The sequence below is a fragment of the Larus michahellis genome, chromosome 4 (assembly GCF_964199755.1).
Source record: "Larus michahellis chromosome 4, bLarMic1.1, whole genome shotgun sequence".
Taxonomy (NCBI): Eukaryota; Metazoa; Chordata; class Aves; order Charadriiformes; family Laridae; genus Larus; species Larus michahellis.
The window spans coordinates 10629330-10650261 of record NC_133899.1 but is presented as its reverse complement, the minus strand read 5'-3'; the positions used below and the strand labels follow the sequence as shown (position 1 = coordinate 10650261).

Genomic DNA, 20932 nt, shown 5'->3' with positions numbered 1-20932 from the left:
CGCTCTGTGGGAGGAGACCCCCTGCCTTGCCAGGGGGGCCCTGCTGGTGTCATACTGGCCTCCCAGTGCTCCTTGTAAATCACAAAACTTCAGGCATCAAGTATGTGCTTTAAAATGCTTGGAAAACAGTCTTCCATTGCACCAGCTGCTCTAACACTAGCACCTTTCACAATGGAGTCAGAATTTCCTCACCCTAAAAAATGAAGAGAGCAGAAAGGGAATTACGCTTTTACTTTATGTCATCTCTTTACTTCATTTTGGTATTAATATCTCAATGTAAGGAACATACAATATAGCCACAAAGAGCAAAATCCAAAATAATACTCCTGTAAAATATGCTCTTGCTGAAGTAAAAGTCAGGGGTTTTTTAAACAAAACAGGAAGACTCCTGCACATTTGGGGATGCTTACTTGGTTTCAAACACAATACATGAGTTTTGCAACACGAGAGAGATGATTTATCAGCTTTTGTAGTGTGAGAACACTATTAAAAGATCTGGGTGGTAACTGTACATTTAATGCCTCTGACAGATCAGGAGGGTTTATGGACTTTTGTGTGAACTCACATCCATCATTGGAGCATGATATGAAAAACAGGGAAGAGAGCGCTGAATAGAAACAAAAGAGATTTTCTGCCCACGTTGACTAAGAGGTTGTGTTAGTTCTATGTAAGCTTTGGGCGCTCTCTTTGCGTTGTGTTTGGTGGTTTTTTTTTTTAGCAAGGCTGAGTAGCTCTTGCCTCAGAAATGCTGTTTTGCAATTTTATTTCATGAGAATTCTCAGTTGTCTGAGCCTTTCTATAGGTTAATTTACTGCTTGCACCTGGGTGCTAAAGACCCACAGTCATTAATTAGTTCAGCATATACATTATGCACCTGGTAGTCCTGTGTACCATGGCTGTGTTTGTGTACTTTATTCCAAACCTTCCTAAGTGCATCTGCACAGGTGTGATTTACAGCCTTGTAGGTAAATCCCAGTCAACTTTAAAGTGGGCTGCCCAGGGAGCAAACCTTTATTGATGTCAATAAAATTGATCCGGGATTAGTCTGCACTTTTATGCATGTACAGTCTATACGGTATTGCTAGAGGTACGCACTGCCAAATGCAATAAATGGAAATAGGTGCCTGGGATACAAGTGATGGAGTTTAGTATAAGTTACCTTCTACGTTTATCTGTGTGATAAAGGTCTCCTGGAAGTCAAGAGCAGAAGTACTGTGTAGTAAACTCTGCACTCCTGTTTGCCTGCTCGAGTACTGTTGAAAATTCTCTCAGTCTCGCCTTACTTTGGACTGCTTTGGTTCCTGGCATGGGAAAACTGTTCCTGTGCGAGGACAATGAACTACAAGAATCCCCACTTGTGCCTCAGCTCACTTGTGACCTGCAAACTGCAGGAGGAGTCCTTTACTACAGAGCCAAATGCTATGTGCTCAGCTTGCTGCTCTTTCCTTTTGCTGAAATAAACTCCATTTATCTCCATAAAAAAATTATTTTCTATCTCCTGGTCTTTCCTGATTTTACTATCTCTTTCCTTTCCCATTTGCTTTCCCTTTATTTTTCCCCTTCATTTACTATTCTATTTTCCAAGCCTTACTCTTCACTGTTTCTCTCTCAAGTACACATTCTGCAAAATGTCTCAGCCCACATCCCATCCCCCCGTCCCAGAGAAGCAGCCATTCTGAAACTGTCACCAGTGCAAACCGGTTTCTGCAAACCCTGCCAATCTTACTTACAGTAAGATAATAAACAAACGGGATTTTAGATCCCTCCAGCCTCGCCTGTAGATACCTTGTATGAATCTATAAGCGTGACCTATACGCTCTGCAAATGTGGAAACCCTTGCCCTAGTGACATAAACTAAACCTGTGGAATCTGGAGACAGCGTTACGTATCTGGCAAGTGGAATTCTTGAATCTTGTTTGGCAGTTAATTTTAAGATAGAACATTTTGCAGCTTACCCTCCATCAGTGAATAATGCGTAAATCAGGGACCAAGCCAAAAAAATCCTGCCACACGATGACATTTGCCTCTTTATATTTTAATGCCCTGCTACCTTTCTTGATTTCAGTAGCTGAAAAATAGAGACAAACATCACATTTATAGGCCCATAATTGCATAAGAGCTCACAATTACATTTTGTCTCAACTACGTATGGTAGAAAAGTTTAGAAGTCTGCATTTAAAATAGGGTCAGTTTGGTTTTTTACTCAGCCCCTGGTGAGTATTCAATGAAGCTGAAGTGTATAAAACTTAAGAGTTTATGAAGCCAGTGCTTGGGCAGCTTTAACACTCTGTCTCTCTAGCATGTGACAAACTCACATGAGGATGGCTCTGGAATGGGACAGAGGATCAGAGCACTCACCCCTACGTGGATAGGAGTAAAATATTTTCACATTTTCCACTGTGATTTATTTTTAGCACTGTGCCCATGCATAAGAAGTCACCTCCACTGCACTCCTCTGCAAATACTTACAACATAGGTATATATTCTGTGCATATACATACAACTATGGCTGTTTAGCTCCTTTTAAAATGGGTGGTACGGGACCTCAGGGGAATTGTATGTATGTGCAATGAAAAGCTCTCAAAACTATTCTGAGATTATATTCCCCTCACGAAACATGTTAGCTAAAACAAAGGAGGAGGGACAGAGGCCTAGCAGGAATTCCCACTTACCAAAACAGCAGCTGTGTTAACAGTCTCACCCCACCTCCCGAGTTCCAACTGGCAACACACTTCGGGCAGAAAGAAATCCCACCCTATTTCTTCCAATAAAGTCATTCAGAAAGAAGGGATGGCCAGTTAGTTGTTGTAGTACATTATGAGATGTGAACAATTTAAAATTCTTCCAGAGATACAGAGGGGAGATGAAAGAAGGAGGGAACAGATGCCTAGTGCCTCATAGGATCTGTGGGCTGCACAATGCTGCTGTGAGGCAGCAGCATGGTGAGGAATTTGGTTGGGATAGCTGGAGCAGCCTAGGAGCCAGATACAGCAAACAAACAAGACACAGCAGAGAAAGAAGTTCTTGACAATGCTGAAATGAAGTGTTCAAGAATAATTCTGGTGCAGCTGAAACTCTCTCCAGTGCTAGTAACGAAGGGCTGTGACCCGCTGCAAAGAGGATCTGGAACTGACTGATGGCACAGGGAACAGCCTGGAGCACAATGTAAAGCACCAGGGAAAAGACAGAAAGTGTGAAAATAACGTTACCAACGTTGATTCTTCTAGAGGGATTATTGCTAAATTTAAAAGGAAAAAGGTGTAGTGGAGATCATTTATCCCTTTTTTTAACATTTGAGAGAAGTCTTAATTCCAGCACTATTGTTACAGATTATGTATCACAACAGTCAGAAATATACTATACTATATACAAACCAACTTACAAAGCAGAACTTTCATTAGTATACAGAACATTTCTGTATCTAAATCAGACCAAAACTTCTGTACCATCAATGATACACTTGACATAATAGGTCAGTTTTACTTGCAAATCGTGTTTTTATTGACTTCACTTTATTAAAACAAAGCTGCTGCTACATTCTGTCTTCAGTCATGGGAAAGCGACAGAAAAATCTGAGCAGTCGGGAAATTTGTAACTATGTTTAATGAGTTGTAGACACAAATCCAGTAAAAAGTAAAGGATCACAAAGGGGAAATATATCAATTGGAATTACTACAGTGAATAATTGCTAATATGACAACTGTGAAGAACAGGTGAAAAGAAGAGGAACAATTTTATCCTCAAAATGACTTTAAGTAATTTCTTTTACTATCCTAATAGTTTGCTTATTATGTGCATGTTTAGACTGTAAATTATAACTCTGAATTAACCTTCTTGTTTTCCATTCTTATGTTATTTGTCTTGTCAGACATCACCTTTCTCCAGAAGTCTACCTTCTTTTCCTTCAACTTTCTGCCTTTCTTTTGTTTTAGATTTATCTGTAAGTATTCTTCATTTAGGTTGTAAGATGGCCATTCAACCAAACCCTCTCCATTAGGATTTCTGTAAACAACAAGAAAGAAAGAGTGAATGCCCTTTTCAGTCGCAGGGGAATTCAATCACAGAAGTTAAGGGCGAATCAACAAAACAGCTAACTCTCTATGGAGTCAGTACAAACCAGTAATAGGCGTCATGAATCTCATGATTCTTACCCATTTCGAGCAAAGTTAGCCCAGTACTTCATTAGAGTTCGACTAAGGTTCTTTTCTTCAGCCGTAAATTCACCTGAGAGACAAAATGCAAAGTAATCATTACCTGTGGCAGAATCAAAACAGTTCTGCTACAGAAGCAGCATTTCAGTCTGTGAATGTTGTAACAATTTACTGATTACAACAGGGGCACCGAACCTGCAATATGTTAGTAATACAGCAATCACCAAGAGATTTCAGCACTCTTTATGAAGGCGATAAGCATAATTATCCTTATTCTGCAAATCGAGGCATTGGGATACAAGAAAATAAGGTGATTTGCCTGTAGCTTTTCAGGAAACCAGAAGCAGAACAAAAAAAGAACCCATTAAAACTCAAGGAATGAGCCACAGGTTTAGTTTCATAGATCTCATTCTAGCTTTGTGGGACTGAAATTCTGCAAAGATTTCGTCATTCTGATACAAGACGATGTCATTCCATGCCTCAACACTTCAAGAATATTAACTTAAATATAGTTACACATATGCCCACTGTATCAGCCAGGTGAAAGTAATTTTAGAGTGTGTTATTAATTATAAATGCATCTCAATATATCAAGAAAAGCATTTGCTATTTTAATGCTGTCAGTAAATTCAAGCAAGTAGAAAATGAAATGTATAGTGTTTTCTAGCGTAGGATAACATAAGTAAAAACACAAATGTAAAATACAAGCAAAATCAAAAGGCTCTAGTAATAGATTAACAAATGCTTTTACAACATAGCGGGATTGCTCCAAAGTTCATTGGAGTAAAAGGAAATACTTTCATTTATGTAGGCTTTGAAACAGACTATGAACCACTGTGCAAATGACAAAAGTAAAAGCAGAAAAAAACGTTGAATTCACTTAATTAAAATTTCTATGTTTGTTTGTCAAAATAAGAACTGCTACAAAGCTATTTGTCAAATTCATGAACAGTGCTGGTATAACGACAGTGATGTTTTCTAGCAAATGTCCTATTTGCTAACTTGTTGACAACATGTGTAATTTACTGTGCTTCAGTAACAGCAAACTCTACACGATAAAGAATGGTGAAGACAGTAAATTAGTTAAACAAGTTCAAACAGAAGATAGGGTTATACTTTGGCCTCACTGTTAATATATGCACTTTAGCCTGATTAAAATGGAAGTAGCTGTACTGAACAGACGAATGCCCATGTTATGAGTGTAATTTATAAGTGAACATTAAAAGTTCTATTCCTTACTGCGTAGCTGAATATCACCGGCCAGATATGGTCCTCCAAAGACAAAGGCAACTTCATCTCCATGATCAGCTTTCACATACTCTGGTTTACTATCCCAGTACGCAGTGGGCCGATGCTGATATTCAAAGAAGTAGGCAGGAGCTCCAGACTCTAGAAGACATAGCATTTAGAGAGTTAAAGAAGAGATGCATAAATTACAGTTGACATCATCTGTTTAACATATTAATTTAAATATACCCACATTTTTTTACTGGGCACATTTTTAATGTAATGTTACATACAAATACGTATTTTTATTTTTAATTTAAAATTAAGAACTCACAGCAGTTATTTACACACAAAAAAATGGAAAGATTCACCCCAGGAAAACTTACAGAAAACAAAATAACATCCAATTATTTTCCAGTTCTGGGTATTTTGGCATGGCTTGTCTACAATTAAATACCAGAAAATCTCCAGAATACAGAGCTGCTGACTTTCCAAGTAGCATTGGGCCAAAGGACAAACTCCAGGTTGCTTTAATATGTTTTAATTTTTAAGCCTGTATACACCACTTAGCAAACATTTACTTGTGTTATCATGTTCTGCTCTCTATATATTGTGACTACGAGCACAAGTGCAAGACACTAATACAAAGATAAAGGAATACATCCAGTCGCTTCACGTACTCCTGCAGACCTATATCACTCTTCACCCTCAAGTTCCCAGTGGGAATCTCAAGAAGGGCTGCCTACACATGACAGGATTTGTGTTCACATCCAGCATGTAGTAAGAGGTTTGAAAATCCTACCGGTGTTGATTAGCTCACCCCTGTGATAATTTAATGCTTTAATGGATGGCATGACAATTCCTACATCCCCTAGCAAGTCCAGAAATTGGTCGCGTAGCTCAGCAGGATCATCTGTGTTTCCTAGATATTCATCCACTATTGCAGGCAGAAGCTCTGATGGAAAATACTAAGAGAAAATAGGGGAAACAGAAAAATTACCACACTCTGAATTAGCAACTAAAAATGTCATCTTTTAAGCTTCAGAGATTCTGCAAAGGCACAAAAGTCCAGGACAGCACCCATGATTGATAGGAAACCATGATGGCAAATAAAACCTATTCAGACTTTTTGTGGGGGGAAAAAAATGAACACCAAAAACCAAATAAAACAAACTACCTCAGGCCAAATTTGCAACAAATTTATATGGGTTAAAATTCTACAGGAAGATCCAGCAATTTCTCCTGATAATAATTTGGCTTCTGTTTTCTTCAGGAGAAAAGAGATGGGGATAACAAAAGTAAATTCTCTGAGTCCTTGAAAGATTTATGGACTATTAGACTAACTGCTTGAAAGACACATTTCAAAACTCAGAGTGCAAAGTAACTACTTTAGAAGTTATATTTAATTTAATGTAAACATATTGAAAAATCCTGCCTCGAAACCCATCAACCAGGAGGATTAGCCATCAGATACCACAAGATCAGGGACACTATTACAGTAATCCTACATACAAATAAGTAAGATAAAAATGTTGGTTCAGAGGTGTAGAAGGAAAAAGGTATTTCCCCAAATCCCAGGCCTGACTCAATCCTGTTTCTGTGTGACTCCATACACCATAGTCCTGTCAACTTTGCTGGGACTCTCCCCAAAGCATAACATGACCTCAAGTCTTAGTAACACTATGACTCAAGCAGGACATTAGAGAACACCAAACTTTACAAATCTGTTATATGCATTAAAAAGAAATTTCACTACTCAAATTAGATTAGTGCAACAGTACTTACCAACATTGGTAGCAAAAGCTCTAAAGTTGAAATGATTGATTTTTTATCTCCTATTTCCTTTAAACCTGGTATTTTTGATGTCTGCACAGAAAAAAATAAAATGTTATTAGCGCCATTCAACTTCTCTAATACTTTTAACATCGGAACTACATTATTCCACTGTATTCTTATTACTGGTGTTTATTTTTGAAGCATTATATCATATGCAAAAATGCAGTAGGATGCAGCAGCTGTCATGAAAAGCTAGTATTTACTGCAGTAAATGGTTCCTTGGTGAAGGTTTCTACGTAAACCTCTCATACTGAGTAGTTTTAAATCAACACACATTGTTAAGAATCTTCTAAGACTAGAACGCATTAGGTCAGAATTGAAGCAAAAAGCTTCTTCTGTCTCAAAGGCTTATTTTCCCTGTGGTAAGGGAGATCTTAAAAGTCACTGGCAGCCTCTCTGTCTCTAGTCCAATTGTTTGAACCCTTGGAAGTAAAGATAAGGCAATGCTCCTCCTCTTCTAGAGCATTATAGAAAATGTCTCTTCTGTCTGCAAAATGAATCAGAACAGATTTCACTTCACGTTTTTCTTTTTCGGACTCAATACCAGCACACTCCCAGAGACACACCGTTACTACGTAGATTCAGAACAAATACTTTGTACTACATAGGTGAACATGAATACTTAGGAAATGAAGAAAAGAGGATGAGGAAGAGAGAGGACACAAATCCACCTCCTGCAGTTTTGTGCACTGTGTAGCAACTGCTCATTTTTTGGAATTACCCATGGAATTCATATGAGAAAGAATTTATGTGCTGACAATGGGTTGGACACCCGCATTATCCCCATACTCTGTCCCCAGATGAGATGTTCCAATGCTAAATCTTTCCGCGTGGTAATAAGGAACACAGGGGCAGTGTGGAACCAGCAGTCGGAGTTCATAATGATATACAGGGTATATCATTTAAGGTGATGAACGTCAAAATTTTTAAAACATTCTATGTGTCAATCCTGAATACCGAGTGTCGTGGGGGAAAGGATTGGTTTTATTTTTCTTTTCGTAATAAGCCCTTGACCGCTGCATTCTTTTTCCTCTCTCTACCTGGACGAGAGACTAAAATTTTAGGATAAGGAAATACTTTATAAAAGTGATGTTCCAAGGATGTCCATGTAGTTTAATTTGCAGGATGAAGCCCACCTCACTGTTTTGTGACCAACTGGTTCTGGGTCACTACGGAATCATAATGCAAGCAAAGTTTACCTTTTATATATTTCCAACAATGCAAAGCCCTTTGGCCATACTTAAGAGGTATCCTACCAGCAAATACCTTCTCAGTTGCCTGCATCAGTCAACACAAACATTCAAAAAAATGAAGAATAGCCATTAAATTACAGATCTAATATTCCAGCCAAATTCATTGTTGGTGATTCCTATCATGAAGGGGACTGCATTAAATTCTTTTCCAGACAGTATCTCTTCTGGTGACTTATGAAGAAATACTCCATCCAAAACTAAGGGTAGAAATGGGATTTCCTGAAGGAGGAGAAAAAAAAGATCAAATTATTTGTTAATAGTATTTTCTATTTTTCCTTCAAACGATATCATAAAACGTCCACATTTAATGTTCCAAGTCCAAAAGAGGGCTTTAAGAAATCTCAGTATCTACAGCCACTGCAACAGAAATTTACAGCTTTGCACAGGAGTATAAAATGCAAGCCTGGTTGGGTCATGGTATGGAGTAATGTAATGGTTTCCCCATCCCCCACTGCTTATAACTGACATTAAAACGTATGTATGCTCAAGTCTTGCTCACAACTTTACAAGTGCTGTGACACTTCACTAAAAATTCTAAAGAGAAATTATGCGAAAATATTTCATATTTAGTGTGTATTTTGACAAAAATTAAGAAAAATCAACTTTGGAAGAGGTCAACAATGAACTCTGGTCAGAGGCTGAGCTAAAGTTTTGTAAGCGTGCCATTAAAAAAATCTGTTACTAAGTAAAGTTTCACTTACCGTAGCGTTAAAGACTATATCATTTGCTTCCTGGTTCCTTAAGCAGTTTATCAGTGAGAGTGAACTGGTCATGTCACACTTAAATATACCTGCAATTTTCTGAAAATTATTAACAAAGGCAAGAACTGTTAGCTATGAGGTGATCCTTAAGGAATTTATAAACAGAAAACTATTACATACAGTACTCTTAATAGTCTTATTTAAGGGCAGATTTAGGTGAACTTGACAGGTCTTTGAGTATTTTATTTTACTAGAAATACTAGAGTTTGATCATGAAGCGAAATCATTCTGGTTTACTTCTCTTTCTTGCTATATTTCCATTCATTGTTCTACAACAAACCTTGCTTTAGAGATAATACGAGGTTGTAACATAAATCAAATAAGGAAAGAAAATTCAGAAAATCAGCTTATGAGAGATGTACATTATTACTACCTGCCATTTCAGGAAGAGAAACGAAAAGGTACTTACAGAGAATAATTTTTTTTTTCCCAATTAATTTACTTCAAATAAAGGCCCTCCATAAAAGACCATAGCTGAATAAAAACTGAATGCTTCTTCTGGATTTTAATTAAACTTTCATAATAAATTTCATAGTTACTGTAGAAGTTACAGTGTGCACAAAAATGGATATATGTCTAGCTTGGCATTTGTGCAATCGAACATACCTAACTTGACCCACAGATAATATAATCACATAACTGTACCATCTATTTCCAACACCAAAGAAGACTGAAAATAAATAGATTATTTGAATGAAAATTTACTTAGTGATAAACTATGTATTTATAGGTATGCCGTAAGAATACATTTGATCAACTTTGTTGCATAACATGCAATCAGATTTTCCCCTTGTCTCTTCTAATCAAATTATCAGATATAAGAAATATTCTGTTGTAGGTTATAAAGGCTTTAAAATGCAAAAAAGTAGCCTACCTTAAGATCTGTTGAAAGAAGTAAATCTTTAACGGAGGGGATTAGAATTCCACTCTCTGATATTGCTTTATGAAAGAGACCCTTAGACAAAGGAGATAAAACCTGCCAAGAAGGGAAGAACAGAAAGTATTTATTCTACATTAAGGTCCTTATCCCATAACTTTATGCTTGACTAGGCTGCTGGATTCAGTGGGGAATTACACATTTTTATGCGCTTACAGGGGAAGTGTCCAGACACAATGTGACATTAATTCTACTTTCGAAAATCAGATTAAGCATGAAATGTTATGCTAATTGAGCTTTTGAAGACTTTTTTTTTTTAAGACTTTACTTTTTAGTGTGGCTACTGCATACGTACATGTGCAAAAACAGAGCAAGATCCTGCAGATACACCAAAGAGTGTGACAGATCCTGGATCTCCACCAAAGTGTTCAATATTTTCTTGGATCCACCGAAGAGCCGCTACTTGATCCAAAAATGCCCAGTTCCCACGAGCGTGTTCATCACCAGTGCTGAAAGAAAAGCTTTATAAGCCAAATTCTCAGGAAGAGTAATAGTTCTTTTAATAACAGAATAAAATAAATCTCACCAACTTACATTTTGTGCAAATAAGTCCCACTGACTTACCTGCCTCTACTGTTTGTTAACCCATACACAAATGGATCCCTGGTCTTTACACTAAATGATTTTTTGCTTTACACACCAATGGATGGAAGGAAAGGCAAGAACAAACATCCTACCCAGAACCAAATAAGCCTACCTATGATTTGATAGCAGGCTACAATCAAATGACAACGCAAATGGAATTTATGGATATTTCTTAATGTTTTTAAGTCTTGCTGTCAGTGAACTGTGTGCATTTAAATCACTGTAACAGTGGGAAGCTGCTATAGAAGTTCGGCTGATTTAGAAAACAAAACTACCCAGGCTTTAAACATGATAGGAAGTATTTTGTAAAGAGTGAAATAGCTCATCTTACTTGAAGAATCCAAGGAGTCCAAGTCTGTACTGAATTATTACTACCACAACATTCTCGTAGGCTGACAGTGCAGAACCATCATACCTAGAAGCACCACCAAATATAAAATTGCCTCCATGGATCCATACCATTACCTTGGAGAAAAAAGGGTGAGACACACTTTTATACATTGCTTGGTAGATTTAATTTGAAAAAAGAAGACAACATCAGAGAATTAGGAACTCCAAATCACCGACGCCCAATGGGAGCAGAATTCTAGGCTGATGGACTTTGAATTTGACATAATATTATTTTTGCTAATGCAGCATCACATTTTCAAAAGCAATTAACTGACTTAGGAGCTATCATTAGGTGCAACTTTGTACAACACAAGTCTGTACAATGGGTTTACGTACAGGTAACTTGTCCTTCTTTTTGGAACCAGCAGGGCTGTAAACGTTTAGATACAAACAGTCCTCAGAAGTTTGGAATTGCACGTGTTTTTCTTTAAAGTTTTTTTCAGCTGTTTTCAACAAGGACAGATCTTGAGGACATCTTCACAAAAGAAAGGAAGCACGACTATTAGTAATAAAAATGCAATAGCAACAATGTAATAATGGTAGAGAAAACACACTTTCTTTTGCCCCACAGACTGAATTCCCACAGGGTGCTCAAACTTGTGGTACTTACATACAGTTAGAAGTGCAACCCGTAAAAGGACAGCTCTATAGCTGTACTTAAAAAGCTGAATTATTTCAGCACAGTTTAATATGAAAACATGATTTCCAAAGAAAGGAATTTCCCAGGAATTCTTTGTGGTTCCTGGTCCCACAGTTCTAATGAAATATTTCAGTACTGGCAGCGTATTCACTACCAGTCAATACAAGCTCCTCACCAAAAATCAGACCTCTGTGCCTTAATAAATACAACAACACTGACAAACAGGAGCGGGTCCTATACACAAATGAACTGAACGGCTCTTACAGTGGTGGGTAAGAAATTGCATCTCTCAGATCATTCCAGGGTTCAGGTGGTTCAGGTGGGGAAAACCTCAAGGATCCAAGAGGGGCTTTTGCAAAAGGAATCCCAAGGAAAACATTTACAAGTTTGTCTGTCCCCTTCACATTCGTTTGTCTCCCTTTGAGCCGTCCAAGTGCGATAGTCACTTCTGGCTCAGCACCATTCTGTCCTAAGTAACACATAAGGGAAAAAAAAAAGAAAAAAAAAGTAAATTGCATCTTCATAATTGTCACATAGACTTTTCAACAAAGCATTTTTTACTGACTGTTTGATTTAGAAGTTTTCAGCTTATTCCTTTCAATTCTGTTCAGTTTTCATGTTGCTTTTGTGCAATGACAGAACCCCCTGGCAAACACTCATATAGCTGCCTCTGCCCAATGACAGCTGGAACTAGGTAAGACAGAGTTTAGCCACTGTGTAAGACCATAAAGCTTAAAAACAAATTTCAGAGCAAACAGCAACCGTCAAAATAATGAACATTTTCTAAACTTATCATCCAACCAGATTTAAAAAATATTTTGTTTAGATAATTCGGAAACGTTTTTCCTTTCTACCTCTTAAAGAAAGTTTTGTTTTCATAAATCATCTCAGAAATAGTTTAATCTCACAAAACCAGTAATTTTTGCATCAAGCTTATTAGGATACTTTTGCATATACTGCCTTTGAAAATCACTACACTGCAACTTGTTAGTTGCAACAGCAACAATAACACATTTTGCATCTCACCTTCTGCTCCACAAGTGATGAATGCTTTACTGCAAAATAAAGCACAAAGCAAAGCAAAATGGCTTTGAGGAGCCATTTTTCACACTCCTTTGGACTCTAGATTATTTTGTGTTTGTATGCGGAAGAGAATGGTCCAAAGGTTCCTGCTGAGGGCATTCTGAGTAGGGAGTGCAGCTAAATTCCCATTCGAACACGGGCTGCAATGAGCACTGTCAGAGCTGTACTTGATACAGGGTGTAAATACAATCCCTTAGTGAAATGCACCTAATCATTACCTGATCCTGAGAATGAGTGATTTGAAAACGACCCAACACCACCTGTGAACAACAACAAAAGGTCTAATCATAGTTAATCTGCTGTTAGTCATACAAGCAGAGAAAACAATGAGGCTCTGAAGAGGTTCCAGAGCTGTCAACACTTAAATTCTTGTAAAAATACCCAAAACAACAAAGACCGCACCAAAAAATAGGATTACAGATTATAAATAACTAGAAAATAACAATTAAAAAAAAGAGAAAAATTAAAACTATTTAATTCTTGCAGAAGTTTTAATGACAGCCAGCACATCTGTACCTTAATTGACACTATATGCGCTTTCCAGTAGGGACTGGCCTCCAGTCTCCAAGATAGTTCTTTATCCCTTCTTGAAGAAAAACAGGCCTCCTGGATGTTTCAAAATCAAAAGGGAGATTAAAGTTGAGGGTCAGATTATAGCTTCTTCTCGAGGAACAGCCTCGGCAGAGGTCAGAAAGCAAAGTCTACTTCCCAACACCTTATAGGGTATGCACTTCCCTCAAAAAAGTGGGAAATGGCCATGAGCTCACGTTCTATATAAAATAGCTTCCTACAGTGGAAATAGGCTGACAAACCAACAGTTTTTGCTTGCTGGCTGAAAAAGTCCTAAAAAATTGTGTAGTTTGTAAAGCATGACATCCCTCAGTGTGGATGACTGGCCGTAAACAGATTAGCCTCTAGGCCTTCTTCATATTTGGGGCCACAAACCCAGCCTGCTCCACCAACTCCCAATCTTCAACTGGCAAAACACCCTCTACATAAGGGGTCTCTGCCTTCCCACCTCTGATGTGGAAACATTAGATGTTTCACATCTCCTGGATGAATGGTGCCATCAGCCTTCAGTTGCAAAGCATGCTGCCTCTGGCTCCTCTGCGCTGCTTTCACTTCATCCAAGTCCAGCCAAACCAACTGTCCACCACAGATCATGCATCATGTAAGTTCATCCTGCTTGGAAACAGGTTTGTCAGAAACAGTCAGTTCTTTAACAAAAAGGGTGGCAAATGAGATAGGCAAAACAAGATTTTCAGTGCAAGAGAATTCAGAGCTACTTGCTATTTCTTATACAGTTCCCGAGTCTCTGGGTTACGGTAGCTTTGGAAAGTGCACCAATTTCTCATTAATTTCACATAGAATTGTGCAAATACACATGGCACAACATAACATAACATAACATAACGCCACTATGGGTAAGTCAGCTTAGTCAGCTTTGTATTTCCTAAGCAACCAGAAGAATGATGCTTACCAACAAAATTTATCATCCAAACCAACATACACTAATTGAAAGATCAACTTAAGATAACAAAGGTTTAGGTTAAGAAGTGAACTTTAATGTCAATGTAATCTATATATTAACTGAATATAACACAAAACAAAGAGGAAAGCAGAGAAATGGAAACTTTTCTCACAGGTTGTTTGCTTGCCTTATTTAGAATCTCAGCAGATGTGTAAGCATGTCGGTAACCTTCAGAACTGGCCCTGCTGGGGGCAGACCCCCATCTGGCCCAATTCCCTGCAGTCCGGAGCACACCTGAGGTAACCACCGTTTCTGCAAGGCAGGGCTGAGCAACAGAACCACGATATATGTCTCTTCTTCCAGCTGTAACATCTTTTCAAGCAGCAAGTCTCAGATCCTTCCAAATCCTCCCTTCTTTCTGCCAGCCTCCGGGCAAACGGCGGCCTTCCGCCCGGGGAGCACCTCCACCTCTGCTCAGCCGTGACTGCGACGGGTGTGAAACAAAACAAACCCTACACAGGTCATTTTTTGCAGAGAAATCAAACATACGGCAAGGAAGCTAAAACAGGTAATATACAGTGTGTTTACACAGGAGTATGTGCTTTCACCCTGTTATAAAGGGGTGTATGAAGCCAAAATATGTCATCGTTACACTCTATCACTTCAGTTTCTTTAAGTTTGCAGGGTTTTTTGGATAGCGTGACTTTTCCAATTAATTGAAGAGCAAAGAAATACTTTTCATCAGGAACATTTTGTAATTAACACGCAATTTAATGCGCCCATCCCTGACAGCTCCAGAGGCCCCTCACAGACGCTGCCCCCAGCGAGGCCGCTGGCCTTTCCCCTCAGGGCTGCCCAGGCCCGACGCTCTCTCATGGCCGTGCCCTCACGGCCGCCCTCCCCGGCACGGCCTCCGCCCGCAGTTCCGCTCCTTCCCCACAGGAGAGCGCTCCCGCCACGGGGAAGCGGGGAGCGACCGCCCCAGCGCCCGGTGCGGCGGCGAAGGGCGTCCGGGTTCCTTCCGGCTGGCCGGCAGTGGAGGGGGGGAGCGGCCGCCATGGTGGGCCCGGGGCCGGGCGGCGGGGCGCCGCTGGAGAACGCCAACCCCCTCATCTACCGCCGCTCGGGGGAGCGGCCGGTGACGGCGCGGGAAGAGGACGACGAGCTGCCCGACTCCATCGACGACCGGGAGATCTTCGATATCCTGCCGGGAGCGGGGACCGGGCTGGGGCGCGGGCGGGCGGCGCGGGGCCGGGCCGGACGATGTGGTTCCGCTTTCCTTAGCCCTGAAACACACCTGATCCGCTCCATCAATGACCCCGAGCACCCCCTCACCCTGGAGGAGCTGAACGTCGTCGAGCAAGTGCGAGTGAAGGTGAGACCCGTCCCCCCGCCGGGGCCGGGTCAGGGTCGTGCCCGCCGTGCCGCAGGGCAACGCTGCCTTTCTCATTAACTTATTTTATCAGAGCGGTCTACCGCAGGTAAACATAGTACTTAAAAGCGGCCGCGGAGAAATCTATGAGCGACAAAGCGCTGCCTCAGGTTGCGTTTGACATAAAGTGCCTCCTGCTGGTTTGGGGTAAAAGCGGTGGGTTTTGTACACGGGAGGTGTTTGCTTTTCGGCAGGTGAATGACGCAGAGAGCACGGTGGCGGTGGAGTTCACCCCCACCATCCCTCACTGCAGCATGGCCACCTTGATCGGCCTCTCCATAAAGGTAAAACTGATCAGGTCTCTGCCGGAGAGATTCAAGGTGAGTAATCGCATGACTCTGGGAGGCAAAAGGGTGCAATTGTCTTTGAAAGGGGGGGTGGGAAGCGCTAACTAACTTACAGTGAAAAATAACTGGAGCTTTTTTCATATAATGGGTGGGGGAAACACTCCAGGAGCCACAGAGGGCAGCGGGCTAAAATAAGGATGCAGAATTACGGTTCTGGGCATTGCAGTGATCTGTGGCACGGGAGGAGGAGAGATGGGTGCCTCACCCCCTCTGAAGGAGGCTTCAGCAGATGGGAATGCAGAATATTCTGTGATTTTTAGACTCTTATTTTATTCTGCTATACACAGTAACTGGTCTTGGCAAGAATGTCCTTTCCCCACCCCTTTTTGTTATTGTCTTATTTCGATTATTAAATAGTTTGAAGTTGAGCTTCCAATGTTGTGTTGACTTGTCCACTTTTTCTTTTGTGATGCTTTTTAAGCTGGATGTTCATATAACACCAGGAACACATGCCTCTGAGCATGCAGGTAAGGTTTTTAGTGCTCTGTTGTGTGGTCTTCTGTATTTTTTTTTAATTTTGCAAATTAGAGAGGAGAGAGATGCCCACACATGCAGAGCAGCTGTTCAGCATCTGGGACTTTGTGTGCGTCAGCTTCTGGGGGATGTTACAGAACAGGAGTGTGTAATGGTGACACTGAGATACGTTCTGTACTGTACTTCAAACATCTCCTCAGGCAACCTGCGCTCTCAACTGCTCATTGATTTGCCTGGGTTATGGAGGACTCAGAAAACGGGGAGAAGCTGGGGGGAAATTTCTACTGGTGTTAACACCTACAAACACGTAGCTGCCTGCCGCTGAATCATGAGCAGCTCGCTGGTTTAACTTGCCATAATGTGCTGGCTTTGACTTTAGACCACAACTCTGCAGTGTACTTAGCATCTGCAGAATTATTAGTCTACCTGAGCACCATGGCAACAGCGTGATTATGTGTCTCAACAGAAAATACTTAAAAAAGGGCATTGTGTACCAGTGTTTTGACTGTTTTTTTGTGGTGTTTTTTTTCTGCACAGTTAATAAACAGCTTGCTGATAAAGAACGTGTAGCAGCTGCTTTGGAAAACTCTCACTTACTGGAAGTGGTGAATCAGTGTTTGTCTGCTCGATCATAACTGCCCAATGAGGAAATCGCTGGTATTCTGCTATGTCAGTCTAATTTTGTATGTAAGTGGTGATGCTAGTGTTACACTATACATATATCTATGAACAAAATAAAATCACTTGGATTTTCTTAAAGAATTGTTTCATTGCTCCTACAAAAACAGTATGTGAGAAATTAGCTTACAGGCAGCTACAAAAATATAATGAAAATTGACTTTTAAATTTTATTAGTCATTGCATAGGTAGGATTTTTCTTAAAAAAGTTTTGTTTCGACCTGTTTTTAAAAGGTTTCTCCGTATCCAAAATTAGTTATAAACTGTATTTTAGGAGTGCATTTTGCACACTGGACTTTACAAGCATGCTAAGCTAATTGACAGTTTAAAATCTTTACATTCATATGACTGTTTTGGACTGCTAATCTAATTTTATCTGCAGACATCAAATAACGTGTAAGTTCATGTGTGCAAAGTTGTAACACATTTTAGGAGTAAGTGTAAGCCCTTTTAAATTATCTGCCTGGTTTTTATTATAGTAACTTGGATTAGCCAAATATGGAGGACTCTTTAGACCTGTATAAAACATGATTTATTTTTAATTACGTATTACTTGTGGTAGGAAATACAGTATCTTTAAAGTAGGGGTTTTTTTCGTGCACCTGCCACAATATAGGAGCGAGTATCAGGTATTTTGGTGCCTGCACACTTGCAATGTTACGTTCATCATTATCAGTTATCTGGAGAGTAACTGATACACTTTTTTAAAAGTAGATTGTGCTCACCTGTTTGATGGTAATGCTTTGTATTTTGGTAGTATTTTCTCTTGGAGGATCTCAGATGCTATTTTGAAAATGGTGAAGCTTGTGAGCACTATGTAAACCACAGCCTAGTAGTCCAGTCTGGTCTGTATTGAGCAGCTGAGGAACCTGAGGCAGTGGTGAGCCAAGTGTGACATCTAAAGTCCCATAGCAAAACAGGACAGAAACCAACCCAAATCTTCCCGTTTCAGAAATGAGGCCCCCAGTTTGTGCAGGGCTGTGTAGCGGCTTTAATCTGATTATTTAGTTTAGCATCCTTTGAATGATCAGCACTTGCTTGGATGTAAGAATGAAACTGTAAATAAAGACAATACTTATGTAGTATTAATATTGGGAAAGGAGCAGAATGACACAGCTGTTAATACTGCCTTTCCTCTCTGCTTCTCTTGCTGAGTCACTGAACTGATTAGTTCTGACATTGCCAACGTTTGCACCACAAATGAAACTTCAGCCATGGCGATGCATGCAGGCAGCTCATAGGTAGCATGCTTGGTTGGTTTGATTTTGTTTTCTGGGTTTTTTTAACAGAAAATTAATTTTGCCATCCCAGATTTTGGGGAAGAAAGGAATGCAAATATGTGCCAGGGGAAAACAGAAAGATGACTAATCTGTCAACAGATTGCTTCAACCTGCGCTCCAAATAGAGAAGGAATCAGTAAATTATGCTTTGTTGAATCTCTCTGCTTGGCTTTCACCACTACATAACAATATTGTTAAATAATTTTTTGGGATGTTGGCACTTGCCTCATGAAGCACGTTGTACCCAGTAACCCTAAGGGTGCGCTTTGCACCACTTACCTTTTCAGAGAAGCAACAGTATGCGGTTAGATTGTTTTAATTTATAGTATGTAGCTGGGGGATGATTTTTCAGTAAAGGGACTCTATTGTGGATATCAAAGAAAAGGTCTGACTTCTGCTGCTTAGGGATGGAGAATCCTATTACTGGCATGTTTCTTTAAGTGATGTGGATGTTATATTTATGAGATGATAAATAGGACAGTAAGGACAAACCACAGTTACTTTGTTGAAGATAACATGTCCTCCTGTGCAGGCTCCCTCAACTTGGGTACTTGCTGCATGATAACGTACTGCCAGTTCTAGCAAAAATCTTCCATTCCCTGGTTTTAATGATTGTTAGCTGGCTCTTGCTGTATGGAGATAAAGTGGGAGAAGAAAACATTAATTTGTTACAAATATTTCTTTTCAGACTTTTATTTTTCCAAAAAGCTACTCCTAAATTTAGCCTCTGGAATGCTTTGTAATAGGACACATTCCATCAGAAACTATGACCCTTTAGAGCAGCTGTGTTGAATACAAACAGCCTCATTGAAGTCCAGGAAAAATGCCAGAAGCAGACATCTGTTTCCCATTCCTAGGCTGTGGGCAGAGCCTTCAAGGGGTGGCTGGATGGCATTCAGGACTCCCAATGCTTCCAGGGGTGGCTGGATGGCATTCAGGACTCCCAATCCGCAAACACCGTGACAGGAGCTCCTTAGGGCAGCTGGCTGTGCTGGGCACTGAAGCAACCTGTCCCGCCTTTGAGCCCGCAGACCAACACAGTTGGTGTGTCTTGGGTCCCACCACGCTGCACATACTTGGGCCTGCCCACACAGACCTCTCCCCAGCTGCCCCCACACTATCGCTGCTGCCTACCCACCATCTGAAACTTCCGAAGACCCTGCATCCCCCAATTTCATGAGCGGCAGGGAAACAGCTCAGCAGCTTTGTATCCAACGGCGCAACCGAACTGTCTGTGGAAGAACTTCACACTTCAATGGTAATATTTTTCGTGCTCCTTGGGTGGAGTGATGTGTACCACACACTGGGAACTGTTAGTTAAAAAAAGGTATTTCAGTCTTCTGGCCATGCTTAAGATTGATGTGTTTACATCAATAAAGTGCTTTGATAAAGATCTCCCTCTGGAGCTTTGATTTATAAACGACATGTTTTACAGTGTTTTTTTTTATAGCTGTTAAAAACATTTCCCTTTAGCCTGGCAAGCAGACAAATACACCACTTTCCCTTCCTTTATGAAATGCAGCGTTTGGTGTAAATACAGACTGAAAAAGTGTCAGAGTCGACTATTTTCCCTAAACAAAAGAAAAGTTTACAGCAAAATCTTTGAAATGTTAGTATGGAAAGGTAAATATCAGCAAAAAGAATAAAAGCAGGGGAAATTGAGGCTGTTACCTGTGTGTTTCAGTCTGCTGGTATCTCTCACAACTATTTGCCAGCAACATTTACTAGAAAGCACATAAAAATTTTTTCATTCCACAAAACAGTAAAAATACACAACGTTTTTACAAAATGTAGAAGTAGCAGAGAGCCCTCATTTTGTTCAACACACTTCAGTAGTTGCAGAAGACATGCTATCACATTCTGTAACCTTCTTACCTGTTTCTATCAAGTCCTACATTTCTTCTTTCATGTCTTACCTGCAAAGAGCTTTTGCACCCTGGGGCAGGTTGTCTCCATTCCTCGACTTTCCTTTGTGGATCAAAGGAGCAGCCCTGTCTCCAGCGATGAAAACATTCTGGTGTTTGGATGGTTGGAAACCCTGCTCTCCCAACTTCATTCCACGCACTCATCGGGGTCGCTGGATAACTTGCCAGTTGTCTCATCAGTTTTGTTGCTTTTCAGCCTCCTGTTGCGGCACACGCAAGCTTCAGATGCCAAGACTGTCCTCTTGAGTACAGAAGTTAGAACTGTCTCTGTTCCTGCCATTAGCTCAGCTGCCAGCGCAGGGCTGGAGGGAGAGAACAGGGCAGAAGCTAATTTCCAGCAAGTCTGTGGAACAAATATGAGATAGGAATGGGGAGCAGCAGCTTTGGGAAAACACAGGAAGTGAAAGAGAAGGAAAAAGCAGGGGTGTACGACACCTGGCTGTGCTGCCTCGCCCTGTGGCA

General features: G+C 40.3%; 2 protein-coding genes across 6 annotated transcripts; one reads left to right on the top strand and one right to left on the bottom strand.

The window, feature by feature from the left end:
- Nucleotides 1-3473: 3473 nt before the first annotated feature.
- LOC141743143 (fatty acyl-CoA hydrolase precursor, medium chain-like) lies at nucleotides 3474-12945 on the bottom strand. Of its 2 annotated transcripts, none has more exons than XM_074586866.1 (13): nucleotides 12807-12945; nucleotides 12045-12249; nucleotides 11477-11615; nucleotides 11082-11215; nucleotides 10461-10626; nucleotides 10103-10204; nucleotides 9169-9267; nucleotides 8546-8686; nucleotides 7164-7244; nucleotides 6199-6346; nucleotides 5391-5540; nucleotides 4152-4224; nucleotides 3474-4002 (listed from the first exon to the last, which is right to left on the bottom strand). In XM_074586866.1, the coding sequence occupies exons 1-13, from the start codon at nucleotides 12880-12882 to the stop codon at nucleotides 3813-3815; spliced, it is 1704 nt and encodes a 567-aa protein (XP_074442967.1). In that variant the 5' UTR covers nucleotides 12883-12945; the 3' UTR covers nucleotides 3474-3812. The 2 variants fall into 2 exon arrangements, with proteins under 2 accessions (XP_074442967.1, XP_074442968.1); XM_074586867.1 differs by having other exon boundaries at nucleotides 10461-10614.
- Nucleotides 12946-15332: 2387 nt separating this feature from the next.
- CIAO2B (cytosolic iron-sulfur assembly component 2B) lies at nucleotides 15333-19961 on the top strand. Of its 4 annotated transcripts, none has more exons than XR_012586495.1 (6): nucleotides 15335-15533; nucleotides 15630-15709; nucleotides 15961-16086; nucleotides 16535-16580; nucleotides 17125-17274; nucleotides 18555-19961. XR_012586495.1 is itself a non-coding variant. In XM_074582913.1 (5 exons), exons 1-5 carry the CDS (start codon nucleotides 15392-15394, stop codon nucleotides 17220-17222), a joined length of 492 nt encoding a protein of 163 aa, XP_074439014.1. In that variant the 5' UTR covers nucleotides 15333-15391; the 3' UTR covers nucleotides 17223-19425. The 4 variants fall into 4 exon arrangements, 1 of the variants encoding a protein (XP_074439014.1); XR_012586496.1 differs by having other exon boundaries at nucleotides 19234-19933; XR_012586497.1 differs by having other exon boundaries at nucleotides 19403-19542.
- The last annotated feature ends 971 nt before the right edge of the window (nucleotides 19962-20932 follow it).